Source organism: Ictidomys tridecemlineatus, chromosome 9 (genome assembly GCF_052094955.1).
Source record: "Ictidomys tridecemlineatus isolate mIctTri1 chromosome 9, mIctTri1.hap1, whole genome shotgun sequence".
NCBI lineage: Eukaryota > Metazoa > Chordata > Mammalia > Rodentia > Sciuridae > Ictidomys > Ictidomys tridecemlineatus.
The window spans coordinates 65,930,132-65,954,496 of NC_135485.1; the positions used below are offsets into that span (position 1 = coordinate 65,930,132).

General features: G+C 36.7%; 1 protein-coding gene across 1 annotated transcript; it reads left to right on the plus strand.

The window, feature by feature from the left end:
* Window positions 1–1,721: 1,721 nt before the first annotated feature.
* LOC101967083 (small ubiquitin-related modifier 3) lies at window positions 1,722–24,160 on the plus strand. The gene is made up of 2 exons (XM_040292165.2): window positions 1,722–1,816; window positions 23,803–24,160. Exons 1-2 carry the CDS (start codon window positions 1,722–1,724, stop codon window positions 24,158–24,160), a joined length of 453 nt encoding a protein of 150 aa, XP_040148099.2.
* The last annotated feature ends 205 nt before the right edge of the window (window positions 24,161–24,365 follow it).

Sequence of the window (24,365 nt, forward strand, 5' to 3'; positions counted from 1 at the left end):
TTCTTGGATTTTATCTGTCTCCTTTACAAGATTATGAACTCCCTGAATTTTTAAACAAGGAATCTACCCCGGTTTGTTCCATGCACTAAAATCAATTACTTGCTGAAATTGAGTATTGACTGAGCTGTGGTGAATTTAGCTCATGAGAGATATATTTGGCTGAATGTCCCAAGAGACAAATGTTTCTAGCACTATTGCCATATGTTTTAAAAAATTCCTCTTTATAATTTTACATGAAAAGTTAGGTATGTGTTTTACAATGGTAGCATTCTTTACTATTGTTTGTACTCAGGATATGAAGTTCTTTGTAATTCATGGAGGAAGTAGCCTCCAGTTTCACTAGTCTGCTTCTCAACTCCAAGAGTGGGAGGTGAGCCTGACAGTGAGTGGCAGAAAACCTTGGGTCTTTTTTGTTCTAAAATAGCCCTTCCGACAGAAAGTTGTATAGAGCAGATGCTGGGTTTCTCTAACTTTGAGAATATTTGAATGAGCATGTATCACTGTAAATCTAACAATTTGGCAATTGTTGAGTAAAATCATCCTCAGAACATAAACTATCTTTAATTTTCCCATTTTCAAATTAAAAAGTATTGTCTGGACAGTAGCACAGTGCAATATTAATTTCACTAAACTGACTACTTATTGACTTTCCTTAGAGATTCTTCCTTACTTTTCCTGTAATATATTATAAAATTACCATAATAAGACTATATTATTTCTTATTTTCCACACTCATTGCTCTGATAATTGGAAAAAGAAAAAAAACTCAACTATTGAAATGAGGACCTTTACATTTGGAAAACTAATTTGTTTGACATAAATATGAGAACTCTCATCATGTCACTTAAAACACAGAATTAATGGTCACTTTAATTTTCATTATAGGAAATTATTTCATTAATCAAAATATTCATACCCTATATTTCTTTTGTTTGGTTCTTTTTCTTTATGTCACTTCTTTTTTTCTTTTTTTTGCTTCTCCTCTCCAAAATTTAACAAATTTTTAATACTTACTTTTGCATTTGAGATTGTGAAGGTTTTAGTTATAAGTAGTGAGTAATGTCCAGGAAACAAACAGTAAATGGTTCATAACAGATAACAGGCTAGAGAAAGTATATAACCTAGTCACTTCATTCCAGAGTGCTTTAGGAAGCTTTGTCTCCTTCTACAACTCATTTTCTCATGCAAATTGTATCACTTTGTACATTTAGAAAAACAATAGTGCCTAGGAACATTTCTTAAGTATTTCCTTGTTTGAGTTCAGTTTCTCAGGCCCTAGGTTATTGTCTGGTTTGGTTTTAGTGTAGTTCCAGGTCCTTTTGATGAGAGAGGAAAGCATTTCTTTTGGACAGCAGTTATGGCTTCAGCAATGACTTCGATCTCTCCAGTTGAGGATAGGTCTCATATCACTGAGTAAGTACTCTGGGAGGCTGATGTCTGTTCAGCATGAATGGCTTTGACATTCCCACTCCAATTCCAACAAGCTTTCTACCTGATTCCTTATGCCTTGTCATTAAAACACCAGACTTTTCCAGATTATCTGTTGTTTTGAAGACAGTTCTCCTCTTATTCCTCAGGATACCCTGATCTAATCCTATTTCCTGCCTCTCCATGTCCAAGTGAACTCTTCCATTCTGTTCTTGAGAACCCACAGACTGTGGAAAGCAACTGCTCATGTCCTCTGCCTACTGTCTACTTGTTCCCATCTCATTCTTGTTCAGATGACACCAGCTTTTATTGACACCATCTCCTCTGCAGTCCCTGCAGAGACAGCTGTGTTTTCTTTGACCCTTCATGAGAACCTCTGGGTCAGGTGGTGAGTAGATGACCTTTCTTTCTTTGCCACCTCCAAACGTTCCTTGTCTTCTCTTCTTAAGACCTCTGTCTCTTACAGTTCACAACCTCAGATTTCACCATTATCACCTCATGGTACCATGTTCCCTTCCCAGTTGCTGCTTCTTACTCCCGAATGACCATCAGAGTGGTTCATTTCTGTTCTTCTCTTCCACTTGTTGCTATGATAAACTCAGAGGCTAAATTTCTTAGTTCCAGTAATCTCTTTCTTGTCACCATCATCCCCTGCCTTCTTCACTCATGTATACAGTGCCGTATTACTAATAACTGCCCCATCTCCAACATCTCATTATCCTCCTGGACTTTGCCTTCCAACCTGCTAACTCCTAATTCTGGTACTATCACTTTGGTAACACCATCTCTTAAAAATTTCGTATTTACTGACTCAAGCACATTTTTGCTGTTCATACTCTCCTAATGTCCGCACTATCCTTTCTATCCAATTTAGATTCAGTGTTTTGTCACTATGTTAGCATCCTTAAATCTCTTGATCCCCTCCTTCACCTGACCAAACTTGAGTCAAGTTAAGCCTAACTATTTGCACACCCTACCTCTATAACAGAGATGCTGAGCTTTTCTGGTTAGCAATCACACTCTGATACTGACTAGACTTGCTTCATTGACCCCAGATCTCAAAATCCCATTGCAGTTTTCTAGTAGACTTACTGCTACTTCCTCATATGACTATATCATGCCATTTCTTCCTTCTCCTATTGCAAACATTGCTTATTCCCTTTTACTCTCAGTTGATGACTTGGTCTTATATTACATAGAGAAAACAGATGCAATCAAAAAGAAATGTTATTTTTCTACCACTTGTCTGCATGTTTAGTGGCATATTCTGCCTTTCCTTCGTTACCACTGTTGGCTTGTATCTGGATCAATTTACTTTCCCAAATTGCTCTTATGTTTGCCAGCTCCAGATGAGCTAAAGAGCCTATTAAATAATTCAATAATTCCAAATCCCCTTTATTTAACCAATGACACTGAGGTTTCAGGGGGACAAGCACTTGGGCAAGGTCATACAGTAAATTAGTAGTACAGCAAGAAAAGTCACAGTCTTCCAAAAACCTGGAATCAGCCATTATACAGAAAGAAACTTTGAGTGTTGAAGTGTCCCAGAGTTTAATTTTTTCAGTCCTCTAATCTATTTATATTTTTCTTAGGACATTCTGTTTAGTTCCATGGTTTTAAATACCATGTCTGTGCGGATGGTTCACAAAATTTTATCTATGCCCATAAACTCTGTCCTGAGCACAGAATCACATCTGATTGCTTTTTGATCAAGATTTTCACTTGGGTGTCACTAACATAACATGGATTGTTTTAATTTTCTCAAACCAAAACAAAGCACAAAACCAAACCATTCTTATCTTCTCTCAGTCCTTCTACATATCAGCAAATTATACCATAATTCACTCAGTCTTTGTTCAAGTCTAAAATGTAGAAATTACTCTTCAATCCTCTCTTTCCCTCTTTGCTCACATCAAATGCAGTCTAGCTGCTTTTCTTCCCCCCACCCCCACCATTCCCCATTTTTTTTTTGTGTGTGTGGGGGGCTAGGGATTAGATTCAGTGCTTCACACATATTAGGCAAATGCTCTACCACTGAGTTGCACTCCTAGACTAATAAAATTGTTGTTGTTATTTTCATTTTTGTGAATGATGCTGTGGATGGACCCAGAACCTCCTGCATGATAGGCAGGTACTTTACCACTGAACTTTCTTCGCAGCCCTTGTTTCCGAATTCTATTCCAAATAAAATTTCTAGTGCTGTAAAACTAGACCAATTTGTCACTGGGTTTTACTCAGTGTACTTAGAAACTTACAAACTTATCATAGTGATTTTTTTTTATGTTTCCTTTGTATTTCCTCATGTTAAAGTGTAAAATCTATGAGGGTAGAGACTTTGTCTTATAATCTGTCATGTTCCTAGCCCCAGTACTAGCACATGGTAAGAGATCAATTAATATTTTTGCCTGACATTTCAGTGGAATCTGACTTTCAGAGAAAAGATTGAACTCTATGGAACACATTACAGATTTATATTCCTGAAATCCCAACAAATTGTCATGTTTCAGTGCTTTATATTTTAAAACCATTATGATACCTTTCTCTCAGCTATTGACTGTTCTGATTATATGACTTAAAGGGATCATTTAAGGGACATCATTTGTATGTATGAATTTGTGTGTGTGTATATATAAATATATAAATATATATATTTACATCTCTCTATATAAATATATACATTTATATCTCTATACACACATGTTAAAATTTGTGCATACTCACATACACAAGCATACTACTTGATAAAAATGAGGTCATATTATACACATAGTTTTGGGCCTTCCTCCTTTCTTATTTTTCTTTTGCCTTTTCCTTCACTATTTGTCTTTCACACACTACCACACAATTCTTACAAACCCAAACTAAACATCTGCTATTTTCTTCTGTATGCTATCATAGTTAATAAAACATATATACATTTACCAAAATATATAGTAATGGAAGTACATTATGGCATTAATTGTTTTACAATAATGGCATCACATTATGCTTATTGGTATGCATTTTACTATTCAAAAGGATACTTTTAGTGTTTTGTCTTTAATTTTTTCCCCACAAGCTGTGGAAGCTAATTTTTTGTGTCCTGCAAGTGCGCGTACACACACACACACACACACACACACACACACACAAACACTCATAGGATTCCATTACAACGCTACTGTGAGGAGTATGTCATATGGAGAAGAGAGGGATGAAGAATTGAATCACTCTTTTGAATAGGTCTCCGTCAATATTTCAACTAAGAACAACTCTAGGTTTAGTAAGGCAATTAATTTTAACTTTCAGAACAATTGCAGGGAAAAGGAGGCTCAAGAGACCTTACCAGTTAGCATGAGGGCCTCTGCAGTGTTGTTAAAGTAAGAGCACTGAATTTGGAGTAAGGTGGCCCAGGTTTTAACTCATTCTGCAGCTTACTTGCTAGCTAATCTTTGTCAATTCATTTATTCTCTTTGAGAGAGGATAAGTTGTGGAGAGAAAAACACTTTGTTTCAGGTTTATCACTGAGAGTGTGTTAAGCTTAAGTCATAAAGAATTTAAATTATTTAGTTCTGTACCCTGACAAGGTAGAGAAAATATTGTCATACCAGTCTCACAGGTTATGTTTTTGAATTCTAGAGGATAAAAATATTCCTTAGATTGCAATATGATTAGCAAATGTCATTGTTATTGCTTCCTCCTAACAAGCTGATAGCCACAGTAGATACATTCTAGTGATAGTTCGGTCTGCCCTGTCTCATACTGTAGCTACAAGCCATGTAGCTACTGAATGCTTTAAATTTGGCTTGTCCAAATTGGAATGCTTTAAGTATAAACACACTTGGGTTTTAAGATAGTATGAAAAAATGTCAATTATCTCATTTTTATATTGATTGCATATTCAAATAATTTCTAGATTTATAAAGTATTACTAAAATTTGTTTCATGCCAATGTCTCGGCTTGGCACAGAATCACAAGCCACTCACAGCTTTGTAGATTCAAACAGCAATTCTTTATTCCCGAACTCACACCGGCCTCCACACACATTCAGGGGAAATCCAAAATCTGCCCGCCCAATTCACCTACTCCACTAGGCTTCTTTCCAAATCCCATTTGAATCTCACGAGAACTCAACGGGAACCAGGAATGCCCTAAACTTGTCTTAAACCGGAACGCCTTAAACTCAAGGAGAGGGATACTTCCTCAAACCTGATCAGCTCTAAACCCAGATCCGCCCTGGTCCTTGAGCAAGGTCACCTTAAATGCAATGTCAACAGCGAAATTCCAAGGCAAGTCCATTTAACATGGGGTACGCTGGCAAGGAAATTTCCATGCGTCATTCCTACTTGGCAATGGCCCTCAGCAGTTTCACATGTAGAATAAAATTACATGTGTAAGCAACCACTCAGTTGTATGGCTGTAGGTAGGTACATTTGTACCCAGTGACCCTGACACCCACCTATATCTGACACAGCTGGGACTTTCAGGGCTGAAAGGATTTCCCACCTATTTAGGGCTTATGCTTTGGTGAGGTCATATCCAGACAAGACTACATCTATGTATTTCAGATATTTATTAGAACATGTAGGATATAAAGAGCTAGCTGCATGAAAACACTTTGCTTTTTTTCTTAATTAGGTTTGATGGATTAGGTTCCCTGGTTGTTTTTATCACAGGAATTCGAGACTGCTCACATATTCTCTCTGGTTCATTCTTTGATCATCCTGCTCAGTCTTCATCTCTGATTCTTGTCTTACTTCACCTTTCCACTTTCATCTTTTTAATTGAGACTCTCTTATAAGGTCTTCTCTTAAATCCTGCATTAGCTATGCTTTCCCGACCCCACTTACCCATTGATTGTGCAGTGCCACAGTCTTGATGGCTGCAAGCTCAAAACCAATGGTCTGATTTTACTTCTTAAATTGAATCCAAAAGTACCAGTCTTGAGATTTTGTACAGGTATTCTAATTACGTTGCCAAAATTGAATATATTACTTTATAATCACAATTCAAAGGATTTGTTTTTATGTCTGCATTTTGTTTTTGGTGCTCCAAGGAGCCCAGTCTTAATGCATGATTAATGTACCAGGTTAGAATATGCACAGTGTGCTATGGCTATGGATGACCTGAGGCTTAGGGGAAAGTGTGTAGAATTTGATGGCAGTATCAGAATTTCAAAGATCGATTGCAGGCTAGAATTTGACCCACATTCCAGAATGGGAAAAACAAACAAAATTAAATTTTTTGGGTTGATTTTAAGGTCACAACCTGTGTCCAGAAAGATAGCTCAAATAAAAGGTGGAGGAACATGGGTTAGCAATATTATAAGAGAAGCAGAGCAAGAGGGGTTGATCCTGAACTCCATTACCAATGAGATTTTAATTTCCAGGAGATGTGACTTAGCTCTGAATATAAAGGGGCTCCTTAACTTATGATGGTCTTATATCCCAATAAATCCATTGTAAGTTGAAGTATCTTAATTTGGCAATGCATTTCATACACCTAACCTACTGAATGTCATATCTTAGCAACACAGTACAGTGTAAGGTATTGGCTGTTTTCTATTGTGACTGTGACCACAGAATGAACTGTGTCTCACTAGTACTGCCCATCATCCCAAGAGAATATCATATCACAAATCACTAACAAGGGAAAAGATCAAAATCTGAAATTTGAACGATAGTTTCTGCTGACTGTGTGCTGCTTTTGCACCCATGTCAGTCAAAGACTCTCTACATAATTTTAAATCATGTTGTTATCTTAGTTCCTGTTTGGGGCTATAAAGGTGAAACTCCAGATGTTTTCTTTTATATGTTGGTGTACTAATGAAGTGAATTTTTCTTTGAAAAAAATTTTAAACTTTATTGAATCTTTTAACTTTAAAATTTTACAAGTGTTAAAGCAAACCTGGTTGTATAGCTTTTCTTTTGGAGAGAGTTGTAAAGGGTACTTAGGGTATAATCTGATTTATGTAAAGAAAAAAAAAAGCTATGTGTACTTGTGTGCACAACTGGCAAGATACACATACAAAAAAAACTATGGTGAGTGGCAAGAGGAAGTTTTGAATAGGTAGACAGAGGGCTTTTAAAAAATATAACTTGATAATATTTAAATATTTAAAATCATGAACATATGCAACTTTTATAATAAAAACTAGACAATGCTACCACTGCTGTGGGTTGCACAACCAAGCCGCTTGAATTCTTTCTGGATCACACACAATGTGGCCACAGGTGGAGAGAGAAGAAACCCAAGGTCCTCTTGTTTCCTTCATATTGAGGACTTCTATGTACCCTGTAGTTAAATTAGGGGTTTTCACATTACAATGATTCATATTAAAATTTAAAGTGAAATTCACATATAATACAAACAGAGAACAGAAAAGTGAAATTTTTATTTCAACATTTGCAATTTAGGGAAGGAGTTTTAAAAAGTGAATATTGTACATGACAAATTCTTAGCATCCTGATCAATTTTTGGTATTTCACTATTCTATCTAAAGTTATTCTTTAATAGAAGGCCCAACCAGTTATTTAGTGAGTACTGAACATGTAGGTGCTATGACCAGAAATAGATTCTCAAGACTTTTCCTTTTATAGCACTTTCTTCCCTGCACTTTAAAACAGCCACAAATTCAGTGGAAAGGTGATTTTGCTGTGGTAATTGTACACATTTACATGCTAAGATACTATTAATAATCTTTTTTTATTAAAAAAATTTAAAATTATTAATAGACCTTTATTTTATTCATTTATTTAAATCTGGTGCTGAGAATTGAACCCAGTGCCTCACACATGTGAGGCAAGTGCTCTAACATGGAGCTACAACCCCAGCCCTATTAATATTCTTTATCATGGTTTTTCCCAAGAACAAATGAACACAAACAAATGTGGCTCTAGCTTCTGCATTCTCTTTGGTGAGGTCGTTCTTGGGTGGCCTTTACATTTGCTCTGTACTGGAACACCTCTTCCAAATCACTATTCTTGAGTTTCTGCTTTTGATGACCATTTAAATTTCAAGTCCATGCCTGAGTGAAATACAATATTCTGTTCTGAAGAAACATGGATGATGAAGACATGATGTGCTTAAAATGAGCAAGACTTTGCTTTAGCTTGTTTTAATTGAAACCATGCTTTTGACAATCTGTCTGGCCCTCTTCTTTGACCTGTATGGCCAGGTCCTCTCTGTGCTTCTGTCCTCTGGCCACAGAAGTGCCCATGCTTCTGGAATAAACAACTTCCAAAAGCATCTGAACATTATGGGATGCTCAAAGATTGACTCAGGTTTGTGGCTTTGTCACTCACTAGTGGTGTGGCTCAGAAAAAGAGAATTATTGTCTAAATTTTTAAGTTTTCCCTTTTTGGGGGGAAGGGGCACCAGGGGTTGAACTCAGGGGCACTTGACCACTGAGCCACATTCCCAGCCCTATTTTGTATCATATTTAGAAACAGGATCTTGTTTTGCTGAGGCTGGATTTGAACTCACAATTCTCCTGCCTTAACCTCCAGAGCCGCTGGGATTACAGGTGTGTGCCACCATGCCCAGCTCTGGTTTTGTGTTTTTTAAATGGCTGGAGTGATATATAACTCTCAGGGCCATAATTGATACTTTCAGATTCACTTCTACACACACACACACACACACACACACACACATATACGCACACACGCACACACATACACACATCCCAAAGCTGAAGGAAGGTTCTTCTTGGACCACATTATCAACCAGATCTTAGGATGGTGATTATAATGCTACTTGCTCTGATCTGAATGTATACAGTGTCATTGTGGTTGGAGGTAAAGCTTTTGGGTAGGTGTTTAGGTCACACATGACATTATAAAATGACAGGGAGAGTTTGGTACTTTTTACCCTTCTACTTCCTTCTATATGAGCACACAGCATCCAAGGTACCATCTTGGAAGCAGAAAGCAGTCACTACCAGAAAACTGAAATGTCACTGTCTTGATCTTGGAATTCCTAGCCCCAGAAATATAAGAAGTAATTCTGCATTGCTTATTAATTGTACAGTCTATAATATCTTGTTATAGTAGCAAAAGTGGATTAAAACAGAATTGATACAGAGACCTGAGGTATTTGTCTAACAAATACTTAAGTGTGTGGAAGCAGCTTTGGGACTAGGTTAAAGGTAGAGGCTAGAAGTTTTGAAGTGAGTGCTAGAAGAAAAGCCTACATCACCATGAACATAGAGCATTAAGGATGATTCTGGTGAGGGTTCATAAGAGAAGAGCTGTATGGAAAGCCTCAGTATTTTTAGTGATCATCCAAGTGGTCATAACCAGAATGCTGGTAGAAAGGTCAGGCCTGTAGTAGACAGCTGTAATCCCAGCTATTCAGGAGGCTGAGGCAGGAGGATCATAAATTCCAGGCCTTCCTGGGCAACTTAGTGAGAATTTGCCTCAAAATTAGAAAATAATAAAAGTAAACATGCTGGGAATGTAGCTCAGTGGTAGAGCACTTGCCTAGCATGCCAGAGGCTTGCATTGAATTTCCTGTACAGCAAGGAAATAGAGAGAGGGGGTGGGGAGCACAAGAGATGGACATAAATGATCATTTTCTTATCGGAAACTGGAGGAAAGGCCATCTGTGTTACAAAGTGGCAAATAACTTGGATGAATTATGTCTCTTACCCAAGACTTTGTGGAAAGCATAATTTAAGATTTATAAACTCAGCACAGCCCTGTAATCCCAGTGGCTTGGGAGGATGAGGCTGGGAATTTCAAAGCCAGTCTCAGCAAGTTAATGAGGTACTTAGCAACTCAGTGAGACCCTGTCTCTTAAAAAAAAAAATATATATATATATATATATATATATATATAGAGAGAGAGAGAGAGAGAGAGAGAGAGAGCTGGGGATGTGGCTCAGTGGGTTAAGCACCCCTGGGTTCAATCATCAGTACAACAACAACAACAACAAAAAGGACTGATGAATAGGATATTTGAGAGAAGAAATATCTGAGCAAAGCATTGAGGATGCCGCACAACTTCTCTTAACTGCTATAATAAAATGCAAGAAAAGAGAAATGATTTAAAGATGGAATTCATAATTAAGGGGGAAGCAAAATGTAAAGATTTGGAAAACCTTCAGCCTGATAATATAGTAAAAAAACCCCAAATTTAATAAGACAAGATGGCAGAACAGAGGAAGGAAGCATAGCCCAGCAGTTCCTTAGAGGGAAAATTGCTCCTCAGCAAGGTAACAAAGGAACCTCACTGAAACATAATACTGAACTGTTAAAGAAATTCATAGAGCTACAGAAAGTTGGTACTTGAGCATAAAATATAATACCTTAGAGGCGCACCTGCTCTGGCTACTAGCACAGCAAGACAGGGGCTGGGGAATAAAGAAATTAAAAAATAAAGAAAAATTGACTTGGGGAAACCTGTGGTTTACAGAGGAAGACTGATATTAATGGGAACAGTGTTGGTAGGGAAAGAGTCTCAGTGAAAACAAATCCAAAACTGTCTGCGGGGGTGAAAGCAGTCCTTGGGGATGACCATCCTGGAGCAGAAAGCCCTCTGGGAGGGTGGAGCACACTGGCAGGTGGGGAAAATATTCTCAGGCACTGAATGCTGTCCCTGCGAAGCTTCTTGCAGCTGTGAACAGAGGCAGGGGATTGGGGATTTATGAAGGAAGTTACCAGTCGCTGATGAAAAGAGAGACTGAAACAGGCACAAAGATCATTTAACCTGGACCATTCAGTCTGTGGATTCCAAGGGAGAAAACTCCCATAACGGTTGGCATTCCATAAGAGCTATTGCAAAGACACCACCTCCAAACAAGCGCATCTGCACTCCAGGTGGATACTCAGTAAGTCACATCCGTAGCAGTGAAGGTGAAATCTGTGGAGGGTTAGTCCCTATGTCCTAAAAGTGGATTTTTTTCTTGAAGTCCCAGAAATTCAGAAGCCCAGTAGAGAGAGGAGGCTCCACACCAATGGAGAGAGGGAACCGAATCTCAAATATCCATCAGCAGAGCTCCAAACTCACTGAAGTCCAAACCCCAACAAGTAGAAACTCCAATCTAGAACTCTGCATCAGCCCTGCTACAGGATTACCCAGTTCATCAGCATTCCCCAGTCTATCCCATGGAGTGCTGGGAGATTAGAAGCTGAGAGCTACTACACCTGGGCTGGCAGCTAGGTGAGGAATACAAGGATAGTGGCTAAAAATACAGAGCCAAAAATAAATCTGAAGACTGAAATCCATCCCTTCCAACCAGATTTGATCATCACAGCAGAAACAAGCCCTCTGTCTCTCATTCAGATTTTTCCCTTTTTCTCTTCTTTCTTTTTTCTGCTTATTTCTTTCTTCTCTATGTTCCCTTTTTTTACTTTTTAAAATTTTGACTTTTTTCCAAATATCATTTCATCATATTTTATTATTCTTCACTTTTTTCCCATTATGCATGATTTCTTGTGCATGTAAGTATGCTGCATGGTTGTGTATGTGTTCACTGTGCAGATGTGTTTGAATATATAGATATATGTATACATTCATATAACCTAATTTACACATTAATTGATCTTCTGCATATGTTCATTATTCAGCCCAGATTAGACTTAGATGGGGTACAATTACATGGGGCTCAATTTGTTTTGATCTTACATTTGCTGGTTTGTTCATACCTAGGTTCTGGGCCCTTCAGTGTCTCCCTCTTTACTCTCTTTCCCCAGTAACAGCCAAAATTTCTGTTCCCTCCTCTGCTCTCTTTTCACCATTTTCAGTTAACTTATTATTCCTTCTTCTTTACAGCTGACACCTACTTGCTATCTTCTCCCTCTCCTGTGATCACTTTTTCAAACACTTCAAACTTTCTCTGCCTTTCTACCCTATTTTCTTATACATAAGAAACTGTAATCCCACTAAATAATAGAAATTTTGTGAATTATGTAATTCCTACCCCATTCAAAATGTTGTGATTATTTTTTTAAAGAGAGAGAGAGAGAGAGAGAGAGAGAGAGAGAGAGAGAGAGAGAGAGAATTTTAATATTTATTTTTTAGTTTTCAGTGGACACATCATCTTTGATTGTATGTGGTGCTGAGGATTGAACCTGGGCCGCACGCATGCCAGGCAAGCGTGCTACCACTTGAGCCACATCCCCAGCCCAATGTTGTGATTATTAATACAGTGGAAAACATAGTAGACACTTCTTGTTGAATGCCTGATCTAAGTCACGGTCTTTTAATGTTAATACTACTATTAAATGCTGACCCCACCATATCTATATAGGTGGCAATTAGTGTTACAGATGGCAAAGTAGACCAGAAATGTATCTAAAGGGTGTTCATCTGTTGCTGACATTAGTGTCATTCCTGGCTTCCCCCTCCCTCTAATAGGGGTTGGAAACAGATTGGGACTCTTCAAGATCACAGAGTAGAGATTCTTCTGCCAAGAAACACTCAGATCTCAATCAAGCAACAATGAATCTCACTCCACACACATTCAAACCCCATCTGAGCCTATACATTATAGCAACTCAAAAAATTGAGACAAAACCCCCCAACCAAGAACCAGGACCCAAGGAGGAAAGGAGAGGGAGCTCAGGCCTCACCCTTAACATCTACTCATGTACTCAAAACAGAGAGACCCCAGAACAATAAGATGATTGCACATGGAAGGACATGTATAAAAAAGAGGAAGGAGAATCCATCTCAATTGATGCATAAGATCAAGACCTCTGAAAACATGAGGAAACAGGCAAACAAATCTCCCTCCACCTTCACAACAAAGGATCCCACTGATATTGAAGTGGATAAAATGCCAGAGAAAGATTATAAAAACTGATTATTAAAATGTTCAATGAATTATAAAAACTGATTATTAAAATGTTCAATGAACTAAAATAAGATCTAAGGAATGAAGAGAACAAATACAGGAGATGAAAGAACATTTCAATAAAGAAATAGAAACACTGAAAAGAAACCAATAAAAACTACTGGGAATGAAAGACACAATCATATTAAAGATTCACTTGAAAGCATCACTAACAGATTGATTGTATAGAAAAGAGAACTTCAGCCCTTGAAGAAAAAACTTCATGCCTTGATAACTTGAAGGTATATGAACTTGAGTACAGATAATACAGTAAAGGGGAAAAAAGATAGAACATGATCAGAATATACAAACTCTGGGACAACATCAAGAGACTAAACCTAAGAATCATTGGGATAGAAGAGATGGAGACATAAGCTACAGGCATTAAGCACATTTTCAATGAGATAGTTACAGAACACTTTTCCCATGTCAGAATGAGATCAACATTCACATTTAGGAGGCATACAGGACCCCAAATATATATAATCAAATGAGAACAACTAACATAGAAAATAAGGAAAATATTAAAAAGCTGCAAGTGAGAAACATCAGGTCATATTTAGAGGCAAACTAATAAGGCTCACATCTGATTTCTCAATTCAGACCCTAAAATCAAAGAGGGCCTGGGACAAGATATTCCAAGCTCTAAAAGAAAACAACTGTCAGCCAAGTGTACTATACCTGGTAAAACTCAGTTTCAGATTCAAGGGGAAATAAAAACTTTCCACAACAAGAATAAAATAAAGGAATTAATGTTCACCAAACCAGCACTACAAAGAATACTCAAAGACAAATTTCATACAGAGGAACTGAGAAACAAATTTACTAAATGAGAATCAAGACAGTATTAAATATAGCATAAAAGCCAAAATGGCAAGAAACCACAAACACATCCACACTAACACTGAATATTAATGATTTCAACTCACAAATTGAAAGGCATAGGTTAGAACAATGGATCAGGAATCAAGATCCAATTATATGCTGTTTAAAAGGGACTTGTAGGCAAAGATACCCACAGGCTGAAGATAAAATAATGGGAAAAAATATTGCATACAAACAGATTCTAAAAACTAGTAATGGTAGCTCTTTTTATATCTGACAAAAAAGATTTTAAGCAAAAATAATCAGAAGAGACAAAGAAGGCCACTCTATCCTGGTAAAGGAAATGACCCAACAAGAAGATACTATGATATTAAATGTTTATGTCCCAAATGTCACCAAACCCAATTACATTAAAAAAATATTCCATGGCATTAAATCTCAGATAGACCGCAACACTAATACTGGTTGATTTCAACACATACTTATTACTAATATGTCATCAGAATATAAATATCAATAAATATATCTCTATCCTAAATAATACTGTAAATCAAATGGACCTAACATATATCTATAGAATATTTCACGCAAAACAGCAGAACTTACCTTTTTCTCAGCAGCTCATGTAACTTTTCCCCAAATAAACAAATTTCTAGGTCACAAAGTAAACCTTAGTAAATATGAAAAAATCAATAGAATCCCATGTATTCTATCAGATCATAATTGAATAAACTAGAAATCAGTGGCAAGAAAAATGTAAACATACGGAGATTGAATAATACTCTTTTAAGTGAAGAATGAACCAAAAAAATGTGAGAATAGATACCAAGAATTTCTTAGAAACAAATGAGAACAAGGACACAACATATCAAAATATCTAGAACAGTATAAAAGCATTCTAAGAGGAAAATTTATAGCACTGGATGCCTACATTAAAAAAATAGATTTAAAATAAATAAGCTTATGCTCCACCTAAAGGAATTAGGAATAAGAGAACAAACTAATTCCTAAACCAGTAGAAGACAGGAAATAATTAAGATTGGAGCTGAAATTAATGAAATTCAGAATTAAGAAAATACACAGGATCAATTCAATGAAGAGTTGTTCTTTGAAAAAAATAAATAAGATTGTCAAATGCTTAGCCAAACTAACCAAGACACAGAGAGAAGACCCAAATCAATAAAATTAGAAATGAAAAAGAAGATATCACATACCCTTCTGAAATCCAGAGGACCATCAGAAACTATTTTGAAAAGTTATACTCAAATAAACTGGAAAATATGGGAGACATTGACAAATTTTTAGACATACATGACCTGCCCAAATTGAACCAGGGAGATATAGAAAAACCTAAGCAGACCAATATCAATTAATGAAACTGAAACAGCAATTAAAAACTTTCCAAAATAGAAAAGTTTAGAACTGGATGGATTCTTACCTGAGTAATACTAGAACTTTATAGAAGAAATAAACCAGTATTCCTCAAATTATTCCAAGAAATTGAAAGGGAAGGAACACTTCCAAATATTCTATGAAGCCAGTATAACCCTGATACCAAAACCAGACAAAGATGCATCAAACAAAGAAAACTACAGACCATTATCCCTGATGAACTTGAATGCAAAAGTCTTTAATAAAATATTAGCACACCACATTGAAAAATGGTCAAGTCGGTTTTATTCTAGGGATGCAAGGTTGATTCAACATATGCAAATCAATAAATATACTTCACCAATTAAGCAGACTTAAGGACGACAATCACAGGATCATTCCCACAGATGCAAAAAAGGCTTTTGATAAAATCTAGCACCCATTCATGTGAAAAATCTTGGAGAAGCTAGGCATCAAAGGCAGTTAACATCACAAAGGCCATTTATGACAAACCCAAAGCCAATATCAATACTAAATGGAGAAAAACTAAAGCATTTCTTCTAAAATCAGGAACAAGACTAGGCTGTTCACTCTCACTACTCCTATTTAAAATAACCTTTGAAACATTAGCCAGATAATCAAGCAAGAGAAGGAAATCAAAGGGCTTCAAATAGGAAAAGAAGTCATCAAAGTATCTCTGTTTGCTAATGATATGATCCTATATTTAGAAGATCAAAAACAAACACCAACAAAATGCACCAGAAGACATATAGAGCTTATAAACGAGTTGAGCAAAGTAGCAGAATACAAGATCAACACTCATAAATCAATAGCTTTCCTATACTCCAATAGTGAATCGGCCAAAGAGGAAACCAGGAAAACTATTCCATTCACAATAAAAAATAAAAAAGTCTCAAAACAAAACATTTGAGAATTAATCTAACAAAGGAGGTAAAAGAGCTCTACAATGAAAATTATAGAACACTAAAGAAACAAATTGAAGAAGACCTTAGAAGATAGAAAGACCTCCCAAGTTCTTGGATAGGCAGAATTAATTTTGTCAAAATGGCCATACTACTAAAAGTAATATACATATTTCAATGTAATATGCAACAAAATACCAATGACATTTTTCACAGAATTAGAAAAAAACAACATTACACTCATTTTGAAAAATAAGACTCTCAGAATAGCCTTTGCAATACTGAGTGAGAAAAATAATACAGGGGTATCACAATACCTGATCTGAAATTGTAACTGTAGAGCTGTAGTAAAACAAACAGCATGGTATTGGCATCAAACACACAGGAAGACCAATGCAAGAGAAAACTAGACACAGAGACAAACCCACATACTTACAGCCATTTGATACTTGACAAAAGTGCCAAAATATTTCTGACAAAAGATAGCCTTTTTAACAAATGATGCTCAGAAAACTGGATAGCTATATGCAGAAAAATGAAACTAGATTCCTATCTCTCACCCTGAACAAAATCAAATCAAAATGGATCAAAGACTTAGGATTTAGACCATAAACCTTGTAACTGCTAGAAGAAAACATCAACACTCCATCATATTGATGCTGGCACCAACTCCTTTAACAAGATCTCCAAAAGGCAAGAAATAAACCCAAGAATCATAAGTGGGACAGCATCAAATTAAAAAGCTGTATGCAGGAAAGGAAATGATGAAGAGCATGAATAGAGAGCCTACAGAATGAGAAAATCTTTGTCATCTACTCCTCTGATAGGGGATTTATATACAGAATATATAAAGAACTGAAAAAAAATTACCACCAAAAAACTAAGTAACTCAATCAATAAATGGGCAAAAGAACTAAACAGGAAACCTCTCAAAAGAAGGATCATAAATGTTCAACAATATATGAAAAATGTTCAACATCTCTAGCAATCAGGGAAATGCAACCCAAAACTATCCTAGAATTTCATTTTACTCTATTCAGAATAGCAACGATCAAGAATAAAAATAATAATGAATGTTGGTGAGGATGTGGGGAAAAAGGTGCATTTATACATTGTTGGTGGGACTGCAGATTAGTATAATCACTCTGGAAAGCAGTACGGAGATTCCTCAAACATCTAGAGATGGAACCACCATATGACCCACCTATCCCACTCCTTGATATTTTCCATCTTAATGTTTATAGCAACACAATTCACAATAACTAAATTATGGAATCAACTCAGGTGCTTTTCAATAGATGAACGAATTAAGAAATTGTGTTATATATGTACAATGGAGTTTTACTCAACGATAAAAAAGAATGAAATTATGGCATTTACTGGCAAATGGATGGAAAGGGAGAACATCCACTTAAGTGAAATAAACCAGTCTCAGAAACTCAAAGGTCAAATTTTTTTTTCTAATATGTGGAAGCTACAGTAAAATAAAGGAAAGGAGAAGAAAGGGTAGGATATCATAAAACTATAGGGAATATAAGTAGTATAGAAGATCAACATGCAGTGTTAAGGAGTAGAAAGGAGAGGCAATAGGAATGAATTATTAAAAAATCATATATATAACTATACCACAGGGAACTTCACATTTATGTATAAATAAAAACAACAAATCAAACATAAATAAATAGATGAGCAAAAGGAAGTCTTAGACACAGAGGCAGGAACACTAGCAAGGGGAGGGAGGTCGGAGGGAAAAGAAGGAAATTATAAACTGAAATTGAATTCCATGCATATATGATTTTGTCAGGATTAACCCAACTACTATATGTAACTATGAAGTTCTACCAAAAAACTTATGTTTAGGAAAGAAAACTTCTAATCTTCAAAAAAGAAAGAAGACATTCCTTCTAGATTTACGGGATGGTTAGAAAAAGAAGAAGTCATAGGCAGGTCCATTTTGCACAGTGAAAAAAATCCTCTTCTCTTTAACAAGGAGATTAGTGTACATAGAAGGAAGCCAGGTGTGACCCAGCAGATAGTGAGAGAATAACCCCAAATGCATTTTGGATAACTTAGAGGCTGCCACACCCACCTCAGGCCCAGAGTGCCAGTGCCTTGAGGTCAGGATTGCTTCAAATGAGGGACCTAGGTCACCTATGGGAATTAGGGTATTGCTGCTCAGGGCCTCTTCCTTACCCATCCACTTCTGTATAGCATCCTCGGCTGCCCTACTGTGACCCAGATGGGCCCCAGTTGTGGCTAGGGAAATTGCTGTTGAGGTTGGGAATCATAAATCTTGGCAGTGTCCACTTCTCACTAACTCTGAGGGTTTGGGAGTAAATGAGCTGTGTTCTTCTTTCATGGATACCTTCACCTGGATTTCAAAGGGTGTCCAGAGCCCACACAAGGGCAATGCATAGTAAAGTCATGGGGGCAGGAGTGCCCTTGAGACCACATAACTGTAGATCCACAAGTGTGCAATGCCAGCCTGGGCACCTGATTCAAGCCAATGAGAGTACAGTCTGGGCTGTGCCTAGCATAGCCATGGAGGCAGAATCTCCTGGAGCCTTGGGGACTCAACCTTCACCCCAGTGTATCTGGAAAGCATGACATATTCTCAAGCTTAAGATTTCATATTGCTTGCCCTGTTAGGCTTTGGAATTCCTTAGGAGCTGTAACCTCTCTCTTCTTGTCAATTTTTACCTTTTGGAATAGTGATGTCTATATTATGCCTGTTCCATCAATGGAGTTTAGAAGTACATACTAGTTTGATTTTTCAGACTCACAATGGGAGAGCAATTAGCTTCAGGAGGAAACACACGTTTGAGTCTTACCCATACCTAATTCAGATGAGACATTGAATTTTAGACTTTTGAATTGATACTGGGAACAGTTAAGAATTTTGGGGTGATTTTTTGATGGAATGAATTTTGAGATGGAATGCATATTTTTACTTGTGAGCAGGACATACATTTGTAGGGCCAGAGACAGAACTCTATGATCTAGGTGTGTTCCCCCAAATTCCATGCATTGGAAATTTATTCTCCAATCCAGCTGTGTCAGGAAGTGGAGCCTTCAGGAGGGGTTTAGGTCATGAGGGCTTCACATGAAAAGTCATTAAAAAAGGGCTTGACAGAGGACATTTGATCTCTTCTGCCCTTCTGCCTTGCTGTGTTAGGACAGGGTTCCTCCAGAGGATGTGGTGTTCAAGGCCATTTGAGAAGCAGAGTGCAGCCCCTGCCAGATAACTTAACCCGCCAGCATCTTGATCCTGGCCCTCTGAGCCTCCAGAACTGTGAGAAGTACCTTTCTATTGTTTTTAAATTACTCACTCTGTGGTATTTTGTTACAGAGGTGCAAACGTATGAACATCCAGCTATTGAGTGTAATATGCTATAATTGAATACCAATCTGTCATGATAACAAAGACACAGTTTAAGTTTCAGAGCCTCTTTATGACTTCCTTAAAATCACAAAGACTTCAACATATTCTGTCCAATGATACAGCAAAGTATGAAGGAATGTCTTGATGTCTGCCTACTGTTTGAGGAGCTTCTCCTTAAATTGTTTATGTATATATTTTTTTAAGAATTGACAGAATTCTGATTTCAAAGTGTGTGACATACTTAACAAAATAAACAAAACATTGAGAAATATAGGCTAGGATATTTCTCACTCATAATTAAGGAGTAGGATACAATCTGTAACCCATAACCCTGTCATCCTATATTTTGTTATTATTTTTCAAGCTTCTTTCCAGTTAGTGGTTCTTTTTCTCAGTCTGATCCTCATTTAATTTCATTCTTTCCATCCATAGACTATACTCAGTCACTGATTCTAGTAACCTCTTCTTTCTGAATTCTGCAATAGATAAAGAACCTTGTTGATCTTGCTAAAATAACTACTATCTGAGATCTAATTAGTTCTAGCCACATACAATCCTTAATAACTGTGAAATCTAAAGTGGAAATGTACTCCCTAAACCCAAAGTGATTTTAATGATGCTATCAGAATTGGGGAAAAAGGAAAAAAGCCTGATCATCCAATATTCTTATATGACTTTTGCAAAAGATGGCATGAGAAGAGCCTCCATAACTGTGAGAAGTAACTTTCTATTGTTTTTAAAAAACTAAAAAATAAATATTAAAAAAATAAAATAAATTACTCTGTGGTATATTGTTACAGAGGTGCAAACAGAGATTTCAGTTCATTTTTCTGTCAAGACTTCTAATAAAGAATTTTGAGAATGAGAATGGGTTAATAAGTATTTTTAGTTATATTGTAGCATCTGTGCCATCTGGTCCAGATAAACTAAATGTATTTCCTCCAATTTTGCTCCATTGACTAAGTGAGATCAATGCATATTAATGCATGTGTGCTAGTAATTTTTTTTTGTCCATGGATATGCTAGAAACAAACTGATATTCTTCAGAGGCAGTACATATTGTGGAGAAGGATCAGATAAAAGACTCTTATTATTAGTATAGTTTTAGAATTTTTTCCATGCTGTTAAATTTACTCAGGTGGGAAGAATAAGATGGGAAGAATAATATTCTCCTAACAAGTTTGTTAAATGAGGTGCTAAGTGTAAAGTATCCATTACAATTATTGGGACAAAGAGGTTCTTCACTAAATTGTATTATCACTGGTTTGATGTTGCTGTCTGTTATCATTATGGTGTTATCACTGTCACCACCACCACCTGGCAGAGCCCTGCTCATTTTCACCCTTCTTCCTCAGGGAAAAACTAACATGATAGCCAATCCCTAAGTGCTTTGTAATGGATCTGAAAAAAGCTTGAGGCTCTTATAACATGACCTTGACAAGAATATCAATAGAAATGGAAACTGCAAAAGATTTGTCTCTCCTTGTTTTCTATATGCAGGGATCTTCCCATCCTTAAGCTTTTAGAAGATCAACATTTAAAACACAAACACACCCATATGCACACACATTCTCTCTCACACACTCACTCATTCACAAAACTACATTCTTAATAAAAAATTTTTAATTGAATATGTCCCCATGAGAAGTTCTCCTGCTACAAACAATGTTTAGAAGCAGCCCGAATAATTGGCTTCAATCCTGAAGAAATAGCTTGGCAATTCAGAGAGGATTCCCTCACTCATACTCTCAGTATCTCCTAACGTACAAACTGTTGGTTGGATGCTCATACACACTTGATGAGATTATGATTATTAAGCTGACTTCATTCTCATTGAAAATTGAAACTTTTCTGAACTATTTTACATAAGAAGACTAGATTAGGATTATAGGTTTTTTGGAGGAAGACCACAGAGACAAAATACCATTCTAATTTCTTTTCTTTTCCTTTTTTTGGTTTGTTTGTTTATTTTTTATTAATTTTTAAAAATTTATATATGATAGCGGAATGCATTACAATTCTTGTTACACATATAGAGCACAATTTTTCATATCTCTGCTTGTATACATAGTATATTCACACCAACTCGGGTCTTCATACATGTACTTTGGATAATGATGTCTATCACATTCCACAATCATTTCTAAACCCATACCCCCTCCCATCCCCTCCAACCCCTCTGCCCTATCTAGAGTTCCTCTATTCCTTCTGTGTTTCCCCTCCCTATCCCACTATGAATCAACCTCCTTATATCAGAGAAAACACTCAGCATTTGTTCTTTTGGGATTGGCTAACTTCACTTAGCATTATCTTCTCTAACTCCATCCATTTACCTGCAAATGGATTTTATTCTCTTTTATTGCTGAGTAATATTCTATTGTGTATATATGCCACATTTTTTTATCCACTCATCTATTGAAAGGCATCTAGGTTGGCTCCACAATTTAGCTAATGTGAATTGTGCTGCTATAAACATTGATGTAACTGTGTCCCTGTAGTATGCAGTTTTTATTACACTTGTCTCTGTTGATACTGTCCTTAATCCTGTGGCTCCAGGTGGTGTTTGTCAAGGCACTCCTCTGTAGAGCTCCTCTCCCTCCCTTCCATGTTGCACTCTGTGAAGAAAGTTACCATCTGCAGTCTGCCATTAAGAAATTGGAGTTTTGTTCCACTTCTTGAGGGTAGAGGAGCTACATATTTTACTTGGAATTCTTCTGTTATTATGAGTGTGGTCTCATGGAGCCTTTTTATATGATTGGGAACGAAAAGACCCAGAGCAATCTAAGGCAGAAGAAATAAATGCAGGTTTGTTCTTATTGTAGTAGCAGCAAGCTGTAGTTGAGAACTCTCCCTTTTTCTCTTACTAGGCAAGTGACATGTCTATGTGATTTCTATAATTTTAAAAAATATATACAAGAATAGGAGTTAGGATTTACATTTTAAAATAAGACACACATATTTGAGAGTTCTTCTCTTCTTACATATTCAGTGTCAAAAAATATTGGGAGCATGAGGCTCATCAGAATATAGCAAAGCTACAGAATCTGATTCTAAAGAATCAAAACCTTTGATCTTAAACTAAGGAGGCTGGCAAGAGGCTTTGTATATTACAAGACACAGTAGACATTCCAAAGTGGGGACAATTTGCTTCATTATTTCTGTAAAAAATAAGTTCATTAATTATTTTGTAATTTCCCTTAAATTTTTTAAAAAGGGATGGCTTACTGTTCTTGTTCTGTGTTTTCCATCTAATGGGGAGGGAGCTTAGGCTATTCTGATTTGATGATTATAACCAAAAGTCATTCTTTGTGTTCAAACTTTGTTTATGCCAGTTATTCTTGTGTTTTAATTTACATATTTTACTTAAATACCAGGAAAACCTATATAATGGCATATGACATAGTCATGCCTATGAAAACTGAACTTGTTAAATATAATTTGCTACATAAGGTAAGAAATTGAAAGGGGTTAAAGATTTGGACAAAGGCTGTAAAATTATAGGAAGTTTACAATTTCAAATACTTTTTATCCAGTATTTAAATTTTTACTTTTCTTAGAAGCAAATCCTCAAACAGAAATCATAGACTTCACATTGTAAATAGGGTAAGCATACATTTTGGGATGCTTGAACTGTCTGTGTTATTATTGGTGACCTAGTGTCCCATCCAATTTAGCATTTTTTTTTTTTTACTGAAGCAAAGTATTATCATTAGTGTTTCCATCAAATAAGCAAGGATGTTAATCTTCTATTTGTACTTGAGTTTCTATTGTGGTCTCTTTATGAGTGTGTGAACATATGCACTATATGTATCATGCATATAGTACATATGTTCTGTCTAGTAAAAATATTTGCTGAAGTAAGGTATACTGAATATAGGCCAAAATGCAATACTCTGAAAACATTGGGTTGAAATGTTTATAAATTTCTAAATGAAAATAATTACTTTCAAAGAGTGAGAATATTTTCTCAATTAAGAAGTGTAAGTACAGAGAAAAGTTCATTGAAGCTGTAAACGTTTAAAAATTGATCAACCTGAGTTGCGGCTGTGTCTAGCTGCCAGCGCTGCACAGCCACATCCAAGGAGAAGCCCAAGGAGGGTGTGAAGACAGAGAATGACCACATCAACCTGAAGTTGGTGGGGCAGGATGGCTCAATGGTGCAGTTCAAAATCAAGAGGCACACTCCACTGAGCAAGCTGATGAAGGCCTACTATGAGAGGCAGGGCTTGTCAATGAGACAGATTAGATTCAGGTTCGATGGGCAACCAATTAATGAAACAGACACTCCAGCCCAGCTGGAGATGGAGGTTGAGGACACCATCGACGTGTTTCAGAGGCGGATAGGAGGCATGGCCTCCAGAGGGACCATCCCACACCCTGCCATCCTCCTTGCATTTGTTGTTGAATGGTGAGTGACCAGGCTGATCACAGAGGAGTTTGAGAAAACCAAGGATAGTCACCGAAATGATCCTTCACACACTTCAAGTGCCCAAACACTCACACACTGCTGGTGGGACTGCAAATTGTTGCAACCACTATGGAAAGCAGTATGGAGAGTCCTCGGAAAATTGGGAATGGAACCACCATTTGAACCAGCTATCCCACTCCTCGATTTAT